The 26,481-nt window shown below is 33.7% G+C and overlaps 1 protein-coding gene across 13 annotated transcripts in view; it reads left to right on the top strand.

Annotated features, from left to right (window-relative positions):
- Window positions 1–26,481, top strand: part of Mycbp2 (MYC binding protein 2) — a 228,396-nt gene that overhangs the window by 46,987 nt on the left and 154,928 nt on the right. For 12 of the 13 annotated variants that reach the window (XM_052190750.1, XM_052190753.1, XM_052190751.1 and 9 more), the window contains exons 9-18: window positions 525–598; window positions 736–874; window positions 2,784–2,860; window positions 3,622–3,826; window positions 4,936–5,100; window positions 7,262–7,420; window positions 9,801–10,005; window positions 13,021–13,166; window positions 13,853–13,954; window positions 20,707–20,814. In XM_052190750.1, the coding sequence (XP_052046710.1) occupies window positions 525–598; window positions 736–874; window positions 2,784–2,860; window positions 3,622–3,826; window positions 4,936–5,100; window positions 7,262–7,420; window positions 9,801–10,005; window positions 13,021–13,166; window positions 13,853–13,954; window positions 20,707–20,814 (1,380 nt within the window). The remainder of the gene's footprint in view (window positions 1–524; window positions 599–735; window positions 875–2,783; window positions 2,861–3,621; window positions 3,827–4,935; window positions 5,101–7,261; window positions 7,421–9,800; window positions 10,006–13,020; window positions 13,167–13,852; window positions 13,955–20,706; window positions 20,815–26,481) is intronic. The other variant, XM_052190759.1, reaches the window with a different exon arrangement.

Raw genomic sequence — 26,481 nt, forward strand, 5'->3', positions numbered from 1 at the left:
GGAACAAACATTGACTTTCTACATGAGAAATATAGGTAGTTTTGATCCTTCATTTTGTAAAGCAAGGGATATCTGCAGTTGGACACCGTAGACTTAAATACAGAAGCCTTAGCTCTCTCTGTATTTCTCTGTGACACTAATGACTGTGGTGTATGTCTGTTGGTAGTGTTGCCTACATTGCATGTGATGGTATTGAAATGATTGTAACCAACACTGTTTATCATGGTGCATGTTCAACTCTCAGACTATGTCAGTTACTAATTCATTTTGAAATTAGGTTGGCTCTCAGATCCTTAATTATGCAAGCTTTATAAGTGTAAGCACAACATGTGATCAGGACTCTTAGTTGAATCATTTATTTTTTGCTAATTTGTAATTCTTAATTTTTAAAAAGTACCTTTTGGAGTGTAAGTCTATTCTTATTACTTGAAGAGCTCTCATTCTGACTTCAGCAGAGGAGTAAAATCATTTCATGAGTTGCTTTTTTGTTGTGTAATATAATTACTTCTTTTTCATTTGTATAGATTGCCATTCTGAAGGTCAAAATATTTTATTTACTGATGGAGAGTATATTAACCAGATAGCTGCTTCAAGAGATGTAAGTATTTGGAATAGCTGTTGTAAATGAAACCACTTTTTCTTAAATTACTGGGTCTTTATTAATGAACAGAAGAGTGATTCATGCAATGTAATACTTGATTTTTTTTTTCATTTTTCATTTTTAAAATTTTTTAGGATGGCTTTGTTGTCAGGATATTTGCCACAAGCACTGAACCTGTACTGCAACAAGAACTACAGCTTAAACTGGCCAGGAAATGCTTACATGCCTGTGGCATATCACTGTTTGATCTGGAAAAGGATTTGCATATAATAAGTAAGATGACAAAAATCAATGTTTCTTTTTAATTCCTTTAAAAAAATAATTGTGTTTTCAGCATTTCATCTAATAATTTCATGGCCTTTGTGTCTATTACTGTAAAACAATTTTTGATTAATACATGAAGTAACTAGGAAATGCAGCCTGTAAATAGACAAGGTATTGGAAAGTGCTGAGGAAAATGATTGACAGTAATACTTTCCAACTCCAGTTTGAATGGTGGAAATGAAATAAATCAATATTTCTTAAGGATTATGGTGGGCAATGCTGAGTGTAATTTATTTAATACCACTGCAGATTGTGTAGTGTTATTCTGTAACTTAGGGAAATTTCTACAATATCTGCATTTAAAATTTTTCATTGGGAGTATAATAATCTTGACATTAGTTTTTTATCTCATGTTTTAATTGTATAAGATTTTTTTTTTAATATTTTCCCTTCCATGGGAAAATATGCCAAACTGAGCTCAATTTCCATTTAAAAAGCCCACAGAATTATTGGTTGCTTATATGACTGGCCAAACATCATAAAATATACTGTATAGAAAATTATAATTTATGGGTTGAAGATATATGCATATATTTACACATAGTTTTAAATTTAGGGGTTTTTCTTTTATCAAAAAGCATAGGACCAAGAATTTGAAAATTTTAGTTCAGATAACTTCATGTTTTTTTTCAATCCCAAATAGGGGTATTAGATGAACCTGTAATTTTGGATTTATTCATTTAAACAATGGGCAGTAAGTTAGGAAGATCAAATGAGATAAAATTTATTCATTTAGTGATGTTTAGTACATGGGATACTTAATAAAAGTATATATTTATTATTTTATGCACATTGGCGCTTTGCCTGCATGTATGTCTATATGAGGGTGTTGTCAGATCCCCTAGAACTGGAGCCACAGACTCCAGTTGTGAGCTGCTATGAGGGTGCTGGGAATCGAACCTTGGACCTCTGGAACAGTAGCTAGTACTTCCAGCTTCTGAACCATGTCTGCAGTCCATAAAAATGTATATATTTTTTAATACCTTAAATCAGTGACTACTGTTAACATTGAATTTTATTTATATTTTATTATAAATTGTAGCTGCCGATGGCTACATTCAAACATTTCCTTCCAGGTTCCCTGGAAGGAAAGCTGGGGATAGGAACGGGGTGATAGGAGAAACATGGAGTCAAGACAAGATTTTCTGCTCAAGGCTCAAAGTTTAATGGAGATCTGCAAATATATATAGGCAGGGCAAGACCCTTCCCCCAAATTTCAGGGTGTGTTCTGGGGAACTGGTCTGGCTGTTCACTGGGCATTGGCTCCACTGCTCAGGTAGCTGGGTGGATCACCTGCTTTAATTCAGGAATTCTTAGACCTGGAGGAACAAAGAACTTCACCTTGGTCAATGTCAAGTTCCTACCAGGTGGCGTGACACTTGCTCTCTACATCTCCTCCCTTTTTATTCGTTTTAAGATGAGGAGGTAACTTCCAGGTGGACAGTCATCTGTCAAAAGACGGTGGGCATTAACCATGGAGGGGAGGTATTGACCTGATCCTCCTATATACTTTGTGGTGTCTTTTTACGGAGGAGAGGTATAAATGTTGGTAATAATAAAACAGCTTCATCTTTTCCTGTAATTGCGGACCTATCATGCCTGTTACAGTGTAAGCAGATGATGGAGCAGATGATGGTGCTTAGGTTCTGCTTTGCCTTGTTTCATCACTTTGTGACAGTCTTTCTAGGTAGCCCAGGGTGCTCTCAAACCAGTTGTCCTCCAGATACATGGCTAGGCCATTTCAATTTTTAATAATGCTAATTTAATTGACTGAAATTATTTCATAGGGTGCATGCTGTACTTAAAATTACGAGTATTAGAGATACAGTCATATTTATTCATCTTGTTTTGATGACAGGCACAGGATTTGATGAAGAGTCAGCCATACTTGGTGCAGGACGAGAGTTTGCGTTAATGAAAACAGCAAATGGAAAGGTAAGCCACTCATGTTGTTCAAAACTAACGTTTTCTGCTTAACAAGAAAGTACAAAGGGTTACATAACTCAGATCATTTTCATATCTAAGTATTGTCATAGATTGTTACATGGTAAAACATAATCATGTTGAAAATACTATTGTGAAAGACTAGTGACATTTAAGACCTTAAAATTTTGTAAACTTTTAAAAAGTTATATATTTGAAAGTATTTAATTATAAATTCCTCTAATCTTTGAAGTAGTATAAGTTTGTGTTTGTGTTTATTCTGTAAATGATAAATGAGAAATGTCTACAAATGTCCATAATATATAATTAGAGATACCATAGAAGCCTGTTTAATTAGCATGTAGATTGTGTAGGTTAGCCTACATAGATTTGAGTTTCCTTTGTCTAATAAATACGAATGGAAATTAAGATAACTAAGGGAATTCTGAAAATAGAAATCATCAGGCATATATTTACATGAAGCTTTTTATAAATTTGGGAAATTAATAACAGATTTTATGAATTTTTCTGTGAGTATATTCATGGGAATTATAAACATGAAAATTGTAAGTATCCAGAATACATATGAGAAAGCAAGCTTGAGTGGGTCAGTTTGTCTTCCTCTGGTCACAAAATTTGAATAGTATAAAAATTATTGAGTTCTTTTTTTACCTTTCAATAAAATATGGAAGCTTTTACATTTTTGTAAAACCTGGTGTACCACTCCAAAAGGCAGTCTAATTTTTGTTTCTCTTCCCTTCCTAACATATAAGATATATTATACTGGCAAGTACCAGAGTCTTGGAATCAAACAAGGTGGCCCTTCAGCAGGAAAATGGGTTGAGTTACCAATCACCAAATCTCCAAAGATAGTGCACTTCTCTGTGGGACATGATGGCTCGCACGCCCTTTTAGTTGCAGAGGATGGAAGTGTGTTCTTCACAGGATCTGCAAGCAAAGGAGAAGATGGAGAGTCAAGTACGTTGACTGAGAGTTGGCACTTGCCTGGGCAGCTTGTTCAGATGGGGCTTGTTCAGTAAAGATAAAGGAAGGTGCTTGCTTTACTGCAGACAATATGAATGAATTCATATTGATGGCTATACCGTTATTTTTCTGAGAGTAGGTGGTTGGTAATGTTTTGTTTCATTTACTTATTCTAGTAGATACTTCAAAAGCTGAAAACTTGGCAAAGACTATGTATTTCAAAGGGAAAATAAACTATGTAACTTTGTTTACATAGTATTATCTATTACTGTTTATGAAATTCTTTCTCTACTAGGAAATTCTTTCTCTACTAGTTGCTCAGCAATAAAAAAAGTAAATAATTTGATGTATTTTTTCTGTTTATATCCTTCTTTAAAACATCTTTTTTCTCTCTTAAATGACTTTTCATATTCCTCAGAATAGCATCTTACAGGGGAAAATTATGTGAGAATAAAAGTTGCCTTGGGAATAACCTTAACAAAACCAGAGTGTGTTACCATCTCCTAGAAACTTGAGCAGATAGAGAACATTCATCTCAACTAGTCCTTGCACATAAACATCGGTGTCAAGCCATGTGACAGGCATGCTATTGTCTAACAAGATGTCTTCATTCTGAACACTTGTAGGAAGTTGGTTAATCAAATGAACAGCTCATTGATGTTTCCCGTCTTTGGCTTATTTCATGGGTAGAATTTTTTTAGAATAGTAGTTTGTTATATCACCATATTTCTATTTATTTGTTCAGTTTTATATGAATATCATCTTTCTCTATAATCACATCGAGTTGGAATAGCACTTAATATCTATTAGATGAATGAGAAATTTTGTTTCCAGAGTATAATATAAGAGCATACATTAATTATAAGGAGAGATAAAAAGGAGGTGTTATACGTATGTGTGTAGGGGGACTGACATGGTATGTGTGCTTGACTACGTGAGGCTAGCAATTTCCTGTTTTAATCTGCATGGTGGTAAGCCCAGGCTTTCTGAGACTTGATAAAGTGTATCCAGAAGTATAACAAAGAAAACAATTGTTTCTTTTCTTCGGTTTTATATATAAATCATTGCTATTACCTTATATCTATTTTATTCACTCTTTTTAGCTAAGAGCAGACGGCAGTCAAAGCCCTATAAACCGAAAAAGATTATTAAAATGGAAGGGAAGATTGTGGTGTACACAGCCTGCAATAATGGAAGTAGTTCAGTTATTTCTAAAGATGGAGAACTATACATGTTTGGAAAAGATGCTATTTATTCTGATAGTTCAAGTAAGTTAAAAATCAACAGCCATTAACATTTTTGCCAAAAGTTTCCAATGTGAGTCACTAGATGTAACGAAGATGTGTCTAGAAAATTAACATGTATAGTATGCTTTCTCTATATATTTGACATTATTTTTCAAATGTGAAGGTTGGGGGCCGATGTTTTCCATTGTGTTTGTCATTAGAAGATCTAATGTACATTTTTCAAAAAGCTAGTTATGAGCCTGGTGACGGGAACTTTCCGTCTGGAAAGCTTTCCCTCCATCCAAAGGTACTCATCTGACAAGTCTTCGAGTTAATGTTACCATCAGCAGACAGTTTTTATAACACGGCTGACTTAAAATCATTGAATTATCTGTCTCCTCAGTTAGACAAGGTGAAAGTATTATTTCCCTTGCTAATTACTGTTTTCTGTAATATCAAGCACACAGTTACAAGAATAATATATCAGCTTATCAGGAGCCTGACTGAAATTTAAGAAGGAGGTATGAGAAATAGAAGTAGCTAGATAGTTTTATATTTATAAACTCAAATCCATAACCTCATACTATTTGGGTGCTGGATATTTTTCCTAGTAATTAGAAATGAGTATAGTGAATCCCACTTGGGGAGATTCTGTTTGAGACCTGTAATATAAAAAGGAGACCAGAGTAAATGAAGTTTATGACTCTAAAGTTAAGTTGATTATTCCAAGGATGAAGAAGTCAAGCATGAAGACAATTTATAGCAGTTAATTACTAACTAAAACTGCTCCCAGGTAATAGGAATACTGACTTAGTGTGGGGACATTCAGATTCTCAGTGGGCTGATTTGTTAGAGTGAACCAGACTACAGGAGTAGCATATTAATAGTTTTAAAATAATATTCATGTAGCTATTGCTTACTAAAATGCTGATAGAAATTTAATGTTTACATGTAAGTTGGGTGAACTAGAGAGAAAATGTCTTCCTGCCCTTTTGCAGCCTGGGAGACAGTTCATCTTGCTGGACTTAAGTAAGTATTGCTCAGTGCCTAGAGACAGAGTCAGATTTATTACTTTTTTAGTTGGACAATGTTTACTTAACTTTCAGATTTTTCTTTTTTTCTACTTTCCTTAAAAGGAGGCCAAATAATAGTATGTGTTTCATAATTTATTTTTGTAAGTCTATAAGAAAGAACATGTAAGAAATGCTTTGCACAGAGCCTAGAATGTGCAAAAGCACATTGTATAATCATCTATTATTAGTAATCAAATTTTGTTCTGTTAAATAAATATTATATGTTTCAAGTGTGCTACATATGGAAATTGGGAATATTTTCAACTTATCCACTGTAATTTTTGGAAATGAAATTTCTGATATATTTTAGAAAACTCTTTAGTTTTTACTCTTATTATTACTTTATAAGGCTAAGCAGCATGACTTTGTAATTTTAAAATTATTACCAAAATAAGTAATCAGGGTAGCACGTGGGTGAGAAAAGCATGCTAAAAGGAACATAAGGGAAGTTGAGGAAATCCTGGAGAGGACTGTTCAGAGGCCGGGGGAGAAAGCTCCACATGCAAAGGCAGGCACTTGCTTCTGAGCTCGAAAGCCTGAGTCAGTCCTCAGGACTCAGGTGCTGCAAGGACAGAACCAACTCCCACAAATTCCCTTCTGACTTAGACACTTGGCAGCAAGGACACACATGTATTTAAATGCACACGCAGAAAGAAAGAAAGTAAATGTTAGTTTACAATGAAACCTACTATTTTGAAGAATCTTACAGGTTTATAAAAAACAATACTGTTTTATTATAGAAAACATTACAAGTGTTTTGCTATTTTTCTGCTGAGGTAAGTTTAAGCCAGTAAAGGTTCATGACTTCTTTGTGCTGGTAGTGGAAATTTGAGAGCTTCTGTTTCTTCCGAATGTGTACTGTTCAAAGATGTAAGTACTTGCAGTAAGCAGGCAGGAGAAGTTAGCTAGACATGATATTATAATATTTGTCCCAAGTATGAATACCATTTGAAAATTTATTAAAACTATATTTAATACTTTTTTCTTTTCTATTCCTTTTTTTTAAATATTTGGTGATAACTTATCAGGAGTTTGGTCACTTGTTTTGCCCAAGAAATTCTTCATTAAAGTTGTTCTTCTAGGTATAGTAATATTTTGTTGTTTTTATTGGTTTTGTAACTTTTTTCTAGGTTTGGTATCTGATTTGAAAGGCCATTTTGTAACTCAGGTAGCAATGGGCAAAGCTCACACATGCGTTTTAATGAAGAATGGAGAGGTTTGGACATTCGGTGTAAATAATAAAGGACAGTGTGGACGAGATACTGGTGCTATGAACCAAGGAGGGAAAGGTAGGAGTTTAAGTCTTGGATATTAAGATCTCTGTTGTCTTTTCATTAACTTCTTAGAACATAGTAAAGAATTTCACCCTTTTCAAAAATGAATATGTAAGAGATGTCTCAACAGTTTAGAGCACCTGCTATTCTTTCAGACGACCCAGGTTCAACCACTACACTTGTGTGGTGGCTTACACCATCTGTAACTACAGTTCCAGAAGTCTGATGCTCTGTACATGTACACGCACACGCATGCATGTAGGCAAAAGTCATACTTAACAATGAAAAACAATGATGAATTATTCTTTGATTTCTTATAAATTTAGAAATTTATGAATTCCCTACATTTTTACTTGATAATAACTATTGATAAAAGTTGTTCACTGCAGAAATAAAATAGACTTTAACAGTAACTTTTCTTGGCCTGAAGCTTATTGCCTGTCTACTAATGTAGGCCTAGCCTTGGTGCTTCTAACCTCCATACAATCTAATCTAAGTCTAGAATGTTTTTAGCCTCTGAAACTTACTGCTGAATAGTAAGCTCACCTTTTTGGGCTCTGGCTGGTATAACTCAGCTGTTCTGGCTCCAACTCCTCTCCGTGCAGATTACTCTGCTTGGCCTCATACCAGTTTACTGATGTGTTCTAGTCTTTTGGCTCCTTCTCATTCTCTGCCTGGTACTAGCCACAGAATGTGTCTAGCTTGTTCTCTTTGCAACCTGTCTCTGCACAACTGTCCAGTAACACTGCCTCCTTCCTCTCATTCTCTCCCTGCACTGTTCTCCTTAAACAACTTTTTTTCTTTCTGTCTGCACTGCCCCTCAAGTAGCTTCCCTTTCCTCTGTTGGCCTAAGTGTTTGCATATCCTATTCTGCCAAGTCTTTCTCTGATTCATCCCTTTGCCTGCCACTCAATTAGACATCACTTTCAAATATGAGTGCTTCCTTCTACAGACTAACTTTACCTTCATTGTTTGGGACTAAAAGGATGCACTAAGAGGGTGTCTGTATTCCAGGAAGAGGGATTAAATGTATGTGCTAAGCCTGAGCCCAACTAGAAACAGGCGTTTTCCAATAAACAACACAATGTCAGGTTTCACAGCCTGATCAAATATCCTGTAATACTTTGTATTTTTGTTTTTTGAGGAAGTAATATTCCTAGATGTTTAATATTTTAAAATGTACTCCTTTGATTTAACATTTTTGATGACTGAATTATTCATAGAAAGGAGATTTTTCTCAAATGGTTTTGCCTTCAGTTTTAACTACTTTTTGGCAGAAAAGCCTTTCAACAGTCTTGCCCTCCTTGTTTAATCATGAGTATTTTGACAACTCTGACTGCTCTTCTCCCTGGCCTTTTGGTAGGGCAAGGTCCTTCATAGCTATCTTTTTTTCATAGTGTCTTCTTCTCAAGTCTTAGTCTTGTTGAAGGGAAGAGATGCCTTATCCTTCAATTCCCTTGCTGTTGTGGTCTCAATCTTTGCTTTTAATGGTATGTTTAGTTAATTCTTGCTTCCAGTTTTTACTTTTAGCTGTTACCAACATTGCCTGTACTCTTTAGTTCAATTTTTGACTATCTTTGATATTCTTTTAAAACAGCGGAAGAAGATACATTTATACAATCAGAACTAAGCATTGGACTATGGTTCAACTAAAATCATTTGAGGTTTAAACTTTCAATTTATTAACCAAACCAAGAGCATCTCTTTTGAGGTCTGTTTGACCACGGACTCAAAGGACCCAGTTTTGGTCACAGGACCCAGTTTTGATAGGGAGAGTGCTGGTCCTAGTTGTGTGTGTAATTATATATATATATATTTAAATAGCATTTTTAAAACAATTCTTTCTGATTCAGTTTGAATCTTTATTTTAAATTATGAAATATAAATTAATCCATTTGTATTTTATTGAATATACAGATTAATTCAAAGACAATAGTTATCATATGTTGACTCTTAAATAATAATGTGTTTATTATTAGGTAAAGGTCGTGCTTCATACATTCCACCAGAATTGCTTTATTCTAACTCTAGCCAAAATTATCTGATATTTAGTTGTCTCATTTTTTATATTGTCCAATGATCATAACTGGCAAAGCTAAATAAAGACCTCATGTGCTATGCTCTGTCTGTGAGCTTAGCCTTTTAACAGCTTAGTATCCTGCATTCCTGAATCAATTTCTCTATTAGACATAGTTACCTTGAGTGACTTTTCTTTAGGTTGTGTGCTATAAGTAAGAGATAAATTAATAAGTTTGATAAGGAAAAATGGATGAAGTGAGTAAATACATAGGTACTGTGAGTGCAACAGGGTTTCATGTATGTTTTTAAGTCGATAAATAATGTTTTCAGATATGGAAATTATTCATATACAGTTACAAATTTAATTGTCATACAGGGTTTGGAGTTGAAAATATGGCAACAGCAATGGATGAAGACCTGGAGGAAGAACTAGATGACAAAGATGAGAAGTCCATGATGTGCCCTCCAGGCATGCACAAGTGGAAGCTGGAGCAGTGCATGGTGTGCACCGTGTGTGGGGACTGCACGGGCTATGGCGCCAGCTGTGTGAGCAGTGGCCGTCCTGATCGAGTTCCTGGAGGGTAAGACAAGGCTTCCTAGGAAGAAAATAAGCACACTCTCCCCACTTTTTCTGTTTTTATTGTTTTTTAGGTCATCTCACAAATGTCTACCTACATTGTGTGTGTGTGTGTGTGTGTGTGTATGTGTGTGTGTGTGTGTTGGGGTAGTGGTATGTGGGGTATATTCAATTTGCAAGAATTTTATTGAGTATTTTTGCATTGATATTCATAAGTGAGATTGGTCTGAAGTTCTCTTTTTTGGTTGGGTCCATGTGTGGTTTAGTATACAATCAGAGTAATTGTGGCTTTGTAGAATGAGTTAGGTAGTGTTCCTTCTCTATTTTATGGAATAGTTTGAGGAAATTTGTTATCAGGTCTTCTTTGAAAGTTTGGTAGAATTCTGCACTAAATCAATCTAGCCCTGGGCTTTTTCTTGGTTGGGAGGTTTTTAGTGACTTCTATTTCCTTGTGTGATATAGATCTGCTTTATAGATATGAGGAATCTGTCTAGAAAATCATCCATTTCTTCTAGATTTTCCAGTTTTGTTGAGTATAGTCTTTTATAGTAGCATCTGATGATTTTTTTAATTTCCTCCATTTCTGTTATGTCTCCCCTTTTGTTTCTGGTTTTGTTAATTTGGATACTGCCTCTTGGCCCTTTAGTTAGTTTGGCTAGGGGTGTATCTATCTTGTTGATTCTCTCAAAGAACCAGCTTCTACTTTTATTGATTCTTTGTATCATTTTCTTTATTTCTATTTGGTTGATTTTAGCCATGAGTTTGACTATTTTCTGCCTTCTGTTCCTCTTAGGTGAGTTTGCTTTTTTTTTTTTTTTTTGTTCTAGAACTCTCAGGTATGCTGTTAAGTTGTTACTGTGCAAGATCTCTCCATTTTCTTTATCAGGGCACTTAGTGCTAGGAACTTTCCTCTTAGCACTGCTTTCATTGTGTTCCATAAGTTTGGGTATGATGTGTCAGCATTTTCATTAAATTCCAGGAAGTCTTTCATTTCTTTCTTTATTTCTTCCCCGATCAAATTATCATTGAGTAAAGAGTTGTTCAGTTTCCATGTATATGTGGGTTTTCTGTAGTTTTTGCTGTTCTTGAAGACCAGCCTTAGGCCATGGTGATCTGATAGGATCCATGGGATTATTTCAATCTTCTTGTATCTGTCGAGGGTTGTTTTGTGACCATGTATGTGGTTGATTTTGGAGAAGGTACCATGAGGTGCTTAGAAGAAGGTGTATTCTTTTGTTTTAGGGTGAAATGTTCAGTAGATAACTGTGAAAATCATTTGGTTCATAATAATAGGACTGCATAGAATCTGTAGGCTTGATTACATGGCACTCACATCTTAATATTAGGTCTTTTTATCTTTGACCTTGGGATGTGGTCTGATTTATTTGACTTAATCTTTTTTCACCAGTGTTTGTGGTTTTTATTATTCAAGTCTTTCACCTTCTTGGTTGAGTTCATCGCTGATTTTTATTCTTTCTGATGGTTTTGTCAGTGCAAGTTTTGTTGGAGTTTTCTTTGCAGTTGTCAGTGTTAAGAAATGCCACCTGTCATTCATGTGGTTTCCTATCCTGACAGTTTTCTGGGGTTCTTCTTTTTAGTTCTACCATTTCTTTTAGAGTTTTAGTGTATGTATAATATTTTTAGAGATTTATCAGAATGAAAAATTTCTGAGAAATATATATAGACAGATAATTGTACTTCTTTCAGATTTGGATACCTTATATTTTTTTCTTCCCTCTTGTTTGCTCTGGCTAACCTTTGCTGTATTATGTTGAATTGAATTAATCAAATGGGAATCCTAGTTTTGTATCTAGTCTTAGAAGAAATGCTTTCCATCTTTCATTGAGTGTAATGTTCATTGTATGTTTTCACTTGTGGCTCTGAATGTGTTTAAAATTTTTTTCTGTTCTTAGTTTCTTGAATTCCTTAAATAATGAAGAATGTTAAATTTGTTGAAAGTTAATTTGTATAGATTGAGAAAATTATACATTTTCCTCCTTTATGCTCTTAGAGTAGTATATTATTACATATATTTTCTAATACTACATTCCAGGAATGAGTTCTACTTTCTCATGGTATATTATCTTAGTGTGGTGTTTTAGTTCAATTGTTAGTGTTTAGTTGGGTGTTTTGCCTCAACTATTTTTTGTAAAGGCTATTTGTCTGTTGAGTGTTTTGGTTTTTTGTTCTAATGTCATTGCATTAAATATCCACGTAAGACATGATTTTCCAAGTTGTCAGTGATACTTGTTTTTCATAGCTCACAGTTTTGAAGGATACTTAGGAGCCACACCATTTGAACTGCTGCCGGAAGAATGTTTCTGTTGTTGCTTTACAAAAATCTATATTACCATGAATGCAACAGAGCTCTCAGAAGTTTTAATTAGTCAATTAGTAAATAATTAAAGCTATGACTTCTGTTATCTATGAAGATTGTTACAAAGGAGTTAGTTTTTCATTAACATCCTAGCCAACTTCAGAAATATTTTTGTCTTTACTTTGTGATAAAGACATGTTATGTGGTTTTCTGTCTGTCTGATAGTGACAAAGCAGAAGTGAGGCTTAGGTAGTTAGATACAGAAAGAAGAGACACTTGGGACATGATAACATATCAAGGCTGAGGAGAGAGATGAAGCTGATCCTTTGCTGATAAGGCTGCCTTGTCACTGAAGGCCACCTGCACTCCCTCACTTCCTGGAGAGAACTGGGGCATGTGCTCACCACCAGCATGTGCCACCCTTCATGCTCACACTGGTGCTCTCATTGAGAAAACTTACAGGAGAACGTCCAGTTACAGTTAATTGTACAAAAGTAGAATCTATTTTGATTTCCTGTCAAAATATATTAGAATCATTAGACTCATATCACATTCTTCTTTTAATTTTTTTTAAATTCCTACTTTTCTTTGAAATCAATACAAGAATTAGAAAAATGATTATAGAAAAATAATATTAAAAGATTAGAAGGATTCCAGTTAAGCCTGCTTATTATTGTGATTCATTTGCTTGCTTCTACACAGGATCTGTGGTTGTGGTTCAGGAGAATCTGGCTGTGCCGTGTGTGGATGTTGCAAGGCATGTGCAAGAGAGTTGGACGGTCAAGAAGCAAGGCAAAGAGGGATCCTTGATGCCGTGAAAGAAATGATACCTTTAGACCTCCTTTTAGGTAATTTATTTTATTGTGTTCAATATCTTACCCTCACCTCAATAATTCTAATAGTTTAAAATCTTTCTAGCAAATACGGTTGTGAAGTTAAGGTAATGGTTACTATAAGCAAGCATTGTTGTTGTGACAGAGATGGCCATGGGTGATACCTTTTTTCCCCCTTTTATGATAGGAATTTATTTTAGGGGTTGTTTCTATTTTCTGTTTTTATTTTTTTGAAACAGGGTTTATTGGTTGTTCTGTAACTCATTATGTAAACCAGCCTGGCCTTGAAGTCAAAGACCTTCCTGTCTTTGCCTCCTAAGCACTGGGACTAAAGGATTGCACCACCACTGCCCTGTTTATATGATAGGAATTCTTTTTTTGTTTGTTTGTTTGGTTGGTTGGTTTTTTATTGGATTTGTTTTTTTCGAGACAGAGTTTCTCTGTATAGCCCTGGCTGTCCTGGAACTCACTCTGTAGACCAGGCTGGCCTCGAACTCAGAAATCTGCCTGCCTCTGCCTCCCAGAATGCTGGGATTACAGGCGTGCACTGCCACCGCCCAGCCAGAATTCTTGCAATAAAAATTTAAGTTTAATGTGGTTTTCTGCTATCTTTTACTTTATTCAAGTTTATATAGGTACAGCTATTACATACTTAAAGTATATTACATATGTTACTTTTATTCTTTTGGCCAATTATTCAGCTGTCCCTGTACCTGGGGTTAATATTGAGGAACATCTTCAGTTAAGACAAGAAGAAAAACGGCAACGTGTCATTAGAAGACACAGATTAGAAGATGGAAGAGGTAAGATGTAGCTACAGAGAAAAAGTATAGGGAAACTTTCATACCTAACTGAGGCAACTGTGATGTTTACAGAATACCCTCATTTAGTAAGGATTATTAAAGTTTGCAGCATTCTAGTAGCAAGTGAAGTTACCTGAGCATATTTTACAGCATTTATAATTGTGCTAGTTATATAATACATTTAATTCAGTAGAGCACTCCTCAACCACAGTAAGATGTGTGCTATGCAGCTCAGTGTGATGGCTCATACTTATAATCTCAGCACCCTAATGTTAACACAAGAGGATTGCTACAAATTCCAAGCCTGTTAGTCTGCAGTTAGACTGTTAAAAAAAAAAAAAGATAACAGGATGCACTATTGTGAACTGTAAATACCGTTGGTAATGACAAATCATTACCAGTGTCACAAATCATTAAAACTGCTCCTCTCTCCAGGCTTTTGGTCACCTGTGTTTGCCCACAGTCCGTATTTAGTTTAGCCTAGGCCTTTTCAGGTCAGCTTTCATACCCATTTGGTGTACAACACTGCTTTCCAGCCATCCAGTGCATGACTGTGACTTTTTTTTTTTGTTTTTTGTTTTGTTTTGTTTTTCGAGACAGGGTTTCTCTGTGTAGCCCTGGCTGTCCTAGAACTTACTCTGTAGACCAGGCTGTCCTCGAACTCAGAAATCCGCCCATTCTGCCTCCCAAGTGCTTGGATTAAAGGCGTGTGCCACCACTGCCCAGCTATTGTGACTTTTTCATGTCTTTCTTTTTTTTCTTTCTAATTTTTTTAAAATACAAAACAATTATTTAGAAAAAGGAATTGAAAGTCATGCTTATTTGCAAAAACAGGTTTATTGCTTATATTATATCCTTATTGTTTAGGACAATTTCTTTTAACCTGAAAATATATTTAATACTAGTTGTACATAAATGACATTTTAAAATATATGAATAAGACAGAAGTAAATATTATGTTACTAAAATTGTTTTCCAACAGAATCTTTCTTTGTATAATTATGACAAAAGTGTTAAACTTCTGTGATTTAATGTTTAATTAAGCAAATTTTTACTTAGAAGCATATATTAACATTGCATATTTTCAATACATCTCAGAATGTATAAACATTTGATATAGAAATAAACTTATTGCCATTTTTATATATTTTCCATAAACTCATCATAACTTCTTGCTATCATTGTTCATTTTTCTTAGTTATCTTTTATGAAATAAAATAAGTAATACCTGGTGTACCTGTAAACTTTTGTAATGTACAGATTGTTTCCAGAAACAGAAGCAGTGATGACTGATAGAATAAGTATTTGCTTTATGCATGTAAATTTAAAGTATTTTAATAGATTCGTGGATGTGCTGTTATTTTTACATTTCATAAATGTTTTCAAAATTTACATATTCAGTTGTAGGTCTCTAACATGGCAATTTATTTCTTTTATGTTAATGGTATTTTTGCTTAAGGTTATTATCTCTTTGATACTCATTTTTTATTCTTTGAAACATTAGATCGAGTCACATGAATTGACCTACAAAACACAGTAATTTCATGGATTTTATTCAGAGTTGAGCATTCACTTATTATAGTGGGTCTTACCTGACCATCATTAAGTGGCACTTGTCAGGGGTGCCAGTTCTCAGGCCCCACCCTGTCCTACTGAGTCTAAAACGTGGATATTAGGACCTAGCAAAATGTTCTTTAACACGTTTCCTAGGGGATTCCAGTGATGCCAAACTCCTAAGGCAGTATTTTAGGCTGTATGGTTCAGAGTTCTGTCATGGTTCTCTTGGAGAAGGTTGATTGTGTCTGGTTTCCTACACTAGAACAGTAATGATAGAATTGTGATGTTCCAGATCCCACTCCTGCTTGTTCATTAGTGATGGAGTTGTACCCATGTATGTAGTTTAAAGGTTTGGTATGTTATTCTCATCATAGTTTAAGTCTGCCTTAGTTGTTTCAAGGTTGATCAACATTCAGAACTTAGCTCTGTATTAAAGCCTGTTTAGTCAGCTGTAGGCCTATTTGTACACTTTAGTACTGTTATATGACAGAAGCTATTCCACAATGCTGTCACTCTCAGTGTCACCTCAGTTGGATAACAATTTACACTGATGACTTAGCTCTACTACTATACAGATAAGGCCTTAGTGACCTGTGTGAAAATGCCTAGCATGTGCTAAGCTGTAATAATTGTAGAATTAGAGAAGAATTAGAATTAGAAAAGTAGTCCATTTTCTTTTAAGTGATACTTTCATATCTCTATCCTTGAAATAATTGCTTTTCTTACAACATTTTGATTCTGATTGTAAAATGTTGATTTTAATAAAGAAAAATATTCAACTGGTTCTCAAGAATAAAAGAGGGGCTGGAGAGATGGCTCAGTGGTTAAGAGCATTGACTGCTCTTCTGAAGGTCCTGAGTTCAATTCCCAGCAACCACATGGTGGCTCACAACCGTCTATAATGGAATTTGATGTCCTCTTCTGGTGTGTCTGAAGACAGCTACATTGTATTCATCATATACATAAAATAAATAAAATCTTTAAAAAAAAAAGAATAAAAGAGATTCCATTTTGATACATGAAAATCTGTTTAGAAACAAATTAGAATATAAAGATAAATTTATTAGAAAGTGGCCAGGTTGAAATTGTTAAGACTTTAAAGGCATTGCTTGATTGATTTAATACATGAATTGCAGTATTAATTTAAATTTGAATGCCACATAAAAGTATTTTAAAATTAGAATATATGAAGCATTTAGAAAGTAGCTGTTAAACGTTTTTATAATTCTTCATGTGGATATACAAACAGAATTTGTTATAATTTCTTTTATAATTTTATATATGATTTTGCTTTGTTATTTTTGATGATTTTGTCTTGTAATACAGATTGATGTGTATTTTTCTCTTAATTCTTTCTATTATTTAAATTCTTTATTGCAGATAAAATAATTGAAGTAGTATAAGAAATTAGGTCCCATTCTTTGGTTCACTTACAAAGTTTACTTGTTTCATTGTATTTACAAAAGCAGTCTGGTATTGTATGTATATTTGCAACAATCCACTGTCACTTTCTAGTCTAGAATAAATACAATTTAAGGTAGACTCTACTATGTTCATCACAAACTTATACAACTATTATTGGTTGGCTGACACTTGGGTTCTTTTTAGGCTTTTGAGAAATTGGTTGAAATGAAGATTGTTAACCTTACCAATGTGCAAAGAGCAGCTCTGGCTATTTCCCCTGAGGTAGAACATCTGAGTCACAGAGTATGCATTTTAAGTTGTTATAGACTTTTCAGTGTTTTTTAGCATTATAGGAATTAATGTTCTCAAGTCTATTGAGTAACAGTCATGTTTCTCACTAGTGCCCCTTTTATTAGCTTTTCTTTTAATTTTTGCACAAGGACAGTATTGTCTCATTGTTAAACAGTACAAAATCCTTTTTTGCATGAACGTGCTGTGTAAGTTACAGTTCAATGTCTGAATGTTCTTCCATTGAGGGGATTCCATAGTTCTTCAATTAATTATGCTCCTGTGTGGGTTATTTTTAGATTTTTGCCTCAATGAGTTAAAATAAGTACCTTTGAGCTAAAATTTCTGTAAAACTTGGAAGAAATTTTCCTTAGGATAAGTGAGGGCTGCCATTTCTGTGTTTGTGGGCAGGAGCATATATCCATGTAAGCATTCATGCCCGAGGTGAATGTTGGGATGTCTACATCAGTTACTTTACAACTTTAACAGTTTTTGAGATACGGTCTCTTCCCTGAACATAGAACTTTCCTTTTTAGCTTAACCATCCAGAGAGTTTTGGGCATCCACTGCTCTCTGCCTTACTCTTGGTCTCTCCATGCCTACCTTTTAATGTGGGTGCTAGGAATTTGAACTCAGGACCTTATGCTTACATGGTAAGCACTTTACCTATCTTCCCCAGTCCCAAGAATAATAGTTAAATTATTGGTATAGATCACTAATAGTTGGCCAAAAAGCTTGTCTTATTTAATACTATTTACTCTATATTCTTTTTACATGCTTGTGAGTGGGCCCCAAATAATCTACTTTATGTACATATATATGTGAGCTGTTAGATATCAGTTCTCTTATTGTTTCAAGCTTCTTATTTGGTAGTGTATAAACACCACCCTTCATTAGACTGTGATTCTTGAAGCAGGGTGTATGTCTTATTTCCTAGTTGTTGTAGTAAATGTTTAATCTCTAATTAGAGGTTTCTTCCCCACCTTTGATCATTTCCCAGATAAAGACACACAACCTTTGTATTTATAAGCCTTAATCAGCACCAAAGCTGGGCAGATAGTACCAAGTGTACTATTATGTCTACTTCCCTTTCAGTATCCCCGAGTTATAACTTGCTATGTTCCATCTGGGCTGCTCCTAACTCTAGTTGGCCATGTTTTCATGACTGACTTATCTACCCCATGGTGCCTCTCCTCTCTCCACCTTCTCTCCTTTGTCCAGGTCCTTCCTTCCATGCCAATCTCAAGAACTAAAACCTCTGCCTATCTCTCTTCTGCCCAGCTATAGGCTGTAGGCATCTGTATTCACTAATCAGGGATAACTTGGGGGCAACGTTACATAGCCTCACTTGGGTCTATGTTCCGATTCTATTGTCCTGGGGATAGCTAGGCTTTGGGGGGGGGGAGGGGGAAGGAGGCGAGAGTGCAGGATTTAACATTATAATACATAGCAAAAGACCAAATCTCAGTAACTGGTTGTTCTCTTAGGAGTCCAAATTGGAACATCTTTGTTAGTTGATTGAAAACAATTCAGGAATTATTGATTATCTCTAAAATGAAGGCTGATTCTATCAAAAATTGTGTGTTTGTTTTGAACCAAATCACACTCCTAAGTGCTGGAATTATAGAAGAATGCCAGGCACACAAACTAATTTCTCATGACTGCATGACCTGTTTTCTCATTTGGTGCTATGTGTTATTAATGACAGAACAATACTGCTTAACATTCAAATGTATTTATAAATCTCTTAACTGGAATGTCTTCTTTTCTACTCTCTTGTTAATACCACATCTTTTGAAATCTTTGTTACTCAACCAAATTAATTATAGGACATTTTATCCTTTAATGACATACAGACTTCTTTTATTGCACTAACAATATTGTATAGTTGATTTTTCCTAGTGTGATTCTATATCTTTATAATTTTATCACTGGGACCTAGTATTTGCTACATAAGGGATAACTGAATGTTTTGTGAATTAATGAATGATGAGGCTCTGTCCTTGGGAGAAGCTTACAGTGCTGTTTTGGAGCTTCGTGTTTTCTAGGCATGATTGCTCATAACAGTCAGTGTTCATGTATCAGAAGATGCTTAAAAGATTTAATTTAGTGAGAAACTAATCAATAAATTAATAGCTGTATTTTTTTAGGTAAAATATCTCCATCAGAGTCCTAAGACAGAAAAGGATAATATAGCTTGCTATGTTATAATATGTTATTACTTTAATATTTTTATAGGTGGAAAGTACTTTAGAGTAATTTATGCTATTTCTTTAGTAAATCAAATTATAATACTACCTAGTGAGGAAATAAGATATTTAGCTCATATTTGAAATATGTATTTTGGTTCCTTTAGAAATAGAACTCAATTTATATGAATTTACCACATCACAGGAAAATAATACCTAATTCTACTAACATTAAATCTGCTTGTTTCTATTATAATTAATCACAGAAAATATTTGTTTTTCAAAGTATTGGTGCTACTCATCCTTTTCTAGGAACATAATCAAAATGTCTTCTTTCTTTGTTTTGTTTACTAAAGAATACCCTATATTTAAACTATTTGTAAGAGTGACTGTAGTTTTAATTTTTGCATCATTAGAAAAATTAATTAAAGACCAGTAGAGAATCATGAAAAACATTTTTAAAAAAATTTGGCTTTAATAAATTTTCATAATTTTCTTTTCAAATGCTAGTAATTTAACTATCAAATTTAGAGTTTTTTTAAATTTTGGCTTTGTTGAAGTTGCTAAATCTCAAGATTATTGTTCTTATGGCCTTAAAGTGTAACCTAACTTTCTTTTTCTTTTCAAGCTAAATGTTCACAAGAAAAATTGATCTTTAAAAATTTATTAAAATTATTTTAACTGTAGATATTTTTCTTAAGTACTAAATAAGTGGAAGGAACAAATATGTCTGATGTTTTTTATAATGGTGCTTCAGAAAGAAATGGTTTAATGAGTGATAATGTTTCTAAAATGTTAAATGAATTAGTCCTTTGCACTATCAATATGAGACCTAATCCAGGTCATCCTTGTTCCATGTATGTGGAAAACATGCAAATAAATGTCAGTGACAATTGTACATTGGTCTTAGAGCAAAGGTGATAGAGATCTGTTAACCTAAAATTTTATTGTTTACTATTATTTCAAAAGGAAACAAACTTGTTTTCATTAAATACATGTTTACTAATCTTTACAATATGGTATTAAAATTTTTTTTAAAGATTATTTTAGTAGAACTTCTGGTAATCCACTTGAGATTATTTCTAAATACTCAGTTTTTATAAGAATGAAAGATTGGATTTTTCCTTTATAAGCTGTACGTGAGATAGTAATGTGTCATATTGGGAGTAGGTAATGGGAAGAAGAATTGGAAAAAGTAAAATGTCCAAAATAGTTAAAAATAAATTTTCTCATGCATTTTAGCTTTATTTTTGTTCATTATAGTGTTTTCCTTTTGTGAGCTTTTCTATGCACATGCAAACTGTTTCTCCTCAGGCCCCCTTGTATTTGCTGGTCCTATTTTTATGAACCACCGAGAACAGGCTCTAGCCAGACTCAGACCCCATGCAGCTCAGCCAAAGCATAAGCGGGACAAGCACAAAGGTACTTGGTCTTCCTTGCCACCGAGGTGGGGTGCTCTCCAAATTCCTCCACTCCGTTCAACTTTATCTCTGGGAAAATGCACAAACCTGACTCTTCTGCTCCGCTTCTGTGGTGTGGTCTGACGAGAAAGCCTGCTCAAAGTGGGACTGTCCTTTGTGGCTGCGGTGCTTCTTTCTCTCTTTGTTGCTGTTGTGAGCTGCAACAAGGAATGTGTTCTACAGTCTGTCTTTTCATTTGCTTTCCTCCTTCATAGACTTTAATCATTAATGAGTATCATTCCTTTCTCTTTCTATTCTTTAGCATTTGCTTTTTGAAGGTCACAATGTAAGATATTAGTCCAAGGTTTTAGTCCAATGCTGTTAATATGGTATGTCATTTACAAAATTATTAAGTACAGTGTGTAAAACTGTTAAAACTGCCAATTCATTTTCTGCTATCTTAATGTCAACAACATACAAGACTATGGAAATACTTGTTATTTGAAGGCCAAGTGGAAATAGCTATAAATAGAGAATAAAGCATACAGATGTGTTGTAGTTTTCAAGAGAGGTCAGAGTTCTAACCAGAGAGAGAGACTAGGAATCTCCTTCTGCATCACTCATTTCTTAAGCAGAGTTCTGGGCTAAGTATGATTATTCCAAAGTATGCTTATATTTGTTTTAAACAACCAATTGTATATCTTGATTAACATCAGGTAATAATATAATGTAAACAATTTTTTATTTATGTGTAAATTGTGCCTTGAATTCTAGCATGTAAAACAGGTACTCATCATTGGCTAATGCAACTTATTTTTGCTGTTTTCTAAAATGCCTAAGTTAGGGCTGATGACTGTTGGAAGTTTTAAGACTTTTTTCTATATAGACAGGTTAGTTTAATTACAACTTTGTTTTTTTTCTTTTGCCTAGAGACCTTTAACCTGTCTTTAAAAGTGACCTACATGTGAGACCTGGCAGTCATGCATACTTGATTATCTGCCCTTCTCAGCTCTTCAATGTAGACAAAGCAGAGACTTTAAACTAAATATATAAAGTTTATATATAGTATAAATATATAATATATAGTAGAAACAAGTATTTTAGGTATATTATTACATATAGGAAATAATTTCTTAAATTATTTTACTTATTATAAGATAAGATTTGTATCTGGTATATAATTTTATTTGCTGTACTGGTAATCACACAATTCATGTATATATAAATCTTTTTTAAAAGTATTTAGAATAAATTATGTAAATTATATTTGCTATTTGCCAGAATCTGTGGCATCATACTTCACTTATTGTACAGATTTTCTTCATCTCTTTTCTCTGTAAATGTGTGAGCCTGAGTTCTTCTAAAATTTTACATAAAGTAGAACAAAATATTTTGATTTTATGATATACATTAAAATCATAATATCTTATTACAAATCATATTTTGAAAATTGTTTTGATTATAGTATTAAGCTAAGACCAGTGTTACAGATTTCAATAACACTTTTTCCCATGTTGGAGACTAGTAGCTATAGAAACTTTTAAGCAAAACGATAGTCTTAAATCACTCCTGTGTGCCACTGAACTATTTTTTGGTAGAGCTATAACAGTCTCTTTGAGAAGGATGTGATATTACAGAACCAGGTTTGTGCATTTATATATTTCTACTCATTTTATAAAATGAGATAATTTCATCTGTTTACTTCAAGAGGAATGCAGTGTTAGGTTATGAGATGGTATCCTGTCTGTGCAAAAGATTAGCCTGCTACTAGCTGCTGTCGACCTGCTCACTATGCTGCCTGTCCAGCTCCTTATGCACTGTCCTCCCTTTTATTCCTCTCTTTATTGATTACTCATGCTACCTTTCACTGTACTTTAATATTTCCCCTTTATACGCCTTTAAAAAATACTTTGGGCTTTAATTTACCTCCTAATTCTCTGTGCTAGTTATCTTCTGACTTAAATATAATTATGTTGATAAGTGTAGGAAGACATAGTTACAGTATCTGATCTGCAACTTGATATGGGTTAAAAATTAGTATTAGTAACAGTGAGAGAGCTTCTGGAGAAGGTGAAGGAGTTCAGAGATGCTCATAGGATGGCTGTTTTTATTACAAATGTGTAAGATTGAATCCCTGAGTAGAGTTCTGTATAACATATAGTAGGTTACAGTCATAAACTAGATTTCTAAGGGATTCTTGGATTAGCATTTTCTCTAGCTACATATCAAAGTCAGGGAAGTTTTTCGATACATCATACCTAGTTAGGAACAGTTGAATTATTCAAGAAATAGTCTTGAAATCTATCTTAGAGTGACTGATGTGACATTCTGAAGACATGCTGCTAAGCACCTGGGAGTTTTTTCCTGCTATTTCTATTTGAAGTATATCTTAGTTAGGGTTTTCATTGCTGTAAAAACACACTATGACTAAGAACCCAGGGACAACATTTAATTGGGGCTGGCTTACAGGTTCAGAGGTCCAGTCCATTATCATCTGCCATGTAGAAAGGATGGCAGCATCCTGGCAGACACTGTGCTGGGGAAGGAGCTGAGAACTCTACATCTTGTCCTGAAGGCAGGCAGCTGGGAGAAGACTGGCTTCCTATTCTGACAAGGCCACACCTCCAAATCATGCCATTCCCTGGCTAAGAAGTACAAACCTTCACAGAGTGCTGAGGAGTGTAGTGGAGGCCTGGGTTTTGATGGGGTACAGTGCTCATTCTGGGTCTTTCATTTCCTCAAACCACACAGCTGTTCTGTGTTTGTTAGTCCTTTTAGGGTCTGTATCTTTCTTTTAAAAATAATTTACAGTATACATTGCTATAAAGATTATATTAAAAGTATGAGATGTGTATGTAATCTTTGTACTTAGAAATCTTCCAGGAACCCTAGCCATAACTCTTAGTTTTCTATTCTTTCTATTTGCTTTCTATTTTAGAATTCTCTTGATATACAAGACTCGCAATATCATTAAATATGGAACTAGCTTATTTTTACTCAATATTTAAGGTTCTCTACATAAATATGTTCAGAGAAGATAAATGTAATGTTTTAGTTACATGTCTACCAAGTTGTCAGTTTTAACATCATATGATAGATATCTGTGAACATTGATTAGAAAAAAGGCAGTTATGAGCATGCTGAGAAGACTTATTTATTTATTTATTTATTTATTTATTTATTTATTTATCAAAACACAAAATGAAATCCTTTGGTTGCTCATTAATCTTTTTCTGAGTATTGAGCTTCAACATATTGATATTGCTGAATTTTACTTGCTGATTCTTGATTTAGACAACATTTTGGATGTTTACTAAGTACTCCTGTTCAAAACTTAACAAAAATTCAAATTTTTTAATTATATCATTTTTTATATGAAGACCCCAATATGTGTGTGTGTATGTATGTGTGTATGTATGCATGTGTGTGTTTATAAAGTCAGTGAGTGACTAAGACTCATCTTTATTTTTTATTAATACTTTCCCAATCTATAGTAATGGTATGGTTTTACATATAGAGTATTTACATGAACTCTTAACAAAATGTTCCTAGTAGAAGTTGTATATAAAATAAAATCTTTCATTCTCTCATTCATATCAATTTTATTTAGTAAACTATTATCCCTTTAAAATTTTTTCCTCTGTGATGTTGTACATCTTTTGTGGGATTTGTATCTGTGGTAGCCTCTAACTCATTGAAAGAGAAAGATATTAAAGTCAGGGTAGAAGTTTCTAAATGGACAAAATACATTTATATAGTGGAATATGTTTTATTAAGTCTGCTAAGAACATATGAAAACAATTACTTTCATTTTAAATCACACTTGCTTTCAATAAATATATATTTGCCAGTTATGACAAAGCTAAAATGTTTGTTCCTATTTAGTACTTGATTTAAATAAATAACCCTTGGAAAATATATATTCCTTTTTGTGTGAGACCTTTAATGTATTCCACTATCTTCCAAGATGAGAGAGAAACCTTTAAACGAGGACTGCATTTTATCTGAACTGAAATAAAATACTGGAGCTTTTTAAATTTGTTTTTTCTTTGATTTAATAGACAAACACATCAGAGAATTTAGCAGAAGAGGTATTATTTATTATTCTGTTATAGTAAAACCGCTCACTAGTTCAGGTATAGTATTTGTGATATTTTTAAATAAAATTTCAAAGTAATTTCTTCCTCTGAATTTTCAGGGTCATACTTTTAAGGGGAATCCTGTCTTAAAATCACTAGCTTTTCAAACCAAGGGCTCAAGAAATGAAGGATTCCTTCAACATGCCTTCAACCTCTGGGTCCCACAGTTAATTCTTGTATGTTAAAAGACTTTTGTGTTTATGGTACATTTTAATGTAATAGCCTATTTTGAAGTTTTATGTAGGTGACTACATAAAACATTTTCTTCATTGTAGCATTTAACATGTAATCTATATTACTTGAAGATAAAAACGAATTGAACTTTTACATATATATTCTGTAATTAATCCTTCTTTACTACGTTACACGGGCCCACCCATTTTATGCTATCCAGAATTAGTGAGGTTTTACGTCCAAGTGTTAGAAAGTGCTCAACATTTTCAAGATAAAATCCACTTACAGAAAAGAAAATCATACTGTAGGACAAGTTTGTGTTAACTAAATATTGATGAAAGTAAATCAGAGAGAATGACTTATTGATAAAAATGATTATTGATGAAAACGAAAATTAAATGATTCAATGTTCTTTCACTTAATATTTTATAATAATATTCAGAATTCAAACCATTTGTCTGTAGATTAACATATGTATCTGCATGTTTCATGCACTTGTTTAATGTTTCTATGTTATAATGGAGTAGTTCTGCCCAGTTGACCTGTTGAAATCCTTCCAATTTCATACACACCGTGTGAAAGGAATTTGACTATTGATAAAATAAAGGTCATATTTTAGTATGTAATGTATAGTTTTTGTTTCAAAAAGCAAGTTATCTGTCTTTACACATTTCTAAATTTAAGTTTTAAAATTCTAAAATGTGGAAGTTATGGTTAGAATGTCATATAATTTCTAGATCAAATATAGAAAGCAGTTGTTGAAAGAAGCCTAAAGAGAGGTGAAAATTATCGATGAACAAACTAAAGATAGAAAGAAGGAAGGAGAAGAGAGAGAGAGGACTGACTGGCTGACTAACAGCAGGTGAGGGAGGCCACACTAGACCACTGGGAGGGGCCGTAGAGGAGCGATGAGTAAAAAGAGGCCATTGAACTGCAGGGTCCTGAAGAAAACTCATTGGTCTTTATCACGTTTCTTTTCAAGTTTAGTTGCCATCCTGGTGGGCAGAAAGGCATTATCCTTTCTGAGAGCTAGTTAAGATATTTGTGAGTCTACTAGGATTTTCAAAATAGCAATACTAACAGTATTCCTAAGTAAAATTATTAAAATTTTAATAATTTAAAATTATTAAAGTAAAATTATCATAAAATTAAATGACATTGTATATAGTTATTTTTGATCCAGACTAAATTATTCCATATCAAATTTAAATTTCACATTAAAATTTTATTTCAATTACATGTGTATTTTCATTACACAGCTGATTAGCTTACTAGACTTTACCAGATCATATCTTTATTTTTTGCTGATTTAGTAGTCTATAACAGAAATATACTATGTGTCTATTCAGACTGGCTTCTTTGAAGATAGCTTCTTG

The sequence above is a fragment of the Apodemus sylvaticus genome, chromosome 8 (genome assembly GCF_947179515.1).
Source record: "Apodemus sylvaticus chromosome 8, mApoSyl1.1, whole genome shotgun sequence".
NCBI classification, from domain to species: Eukaryota; Metazoa; Chordata; class Mammalia; order Rodentia; family Muridae; genus Apodemus; species Apodemus sylvaticus.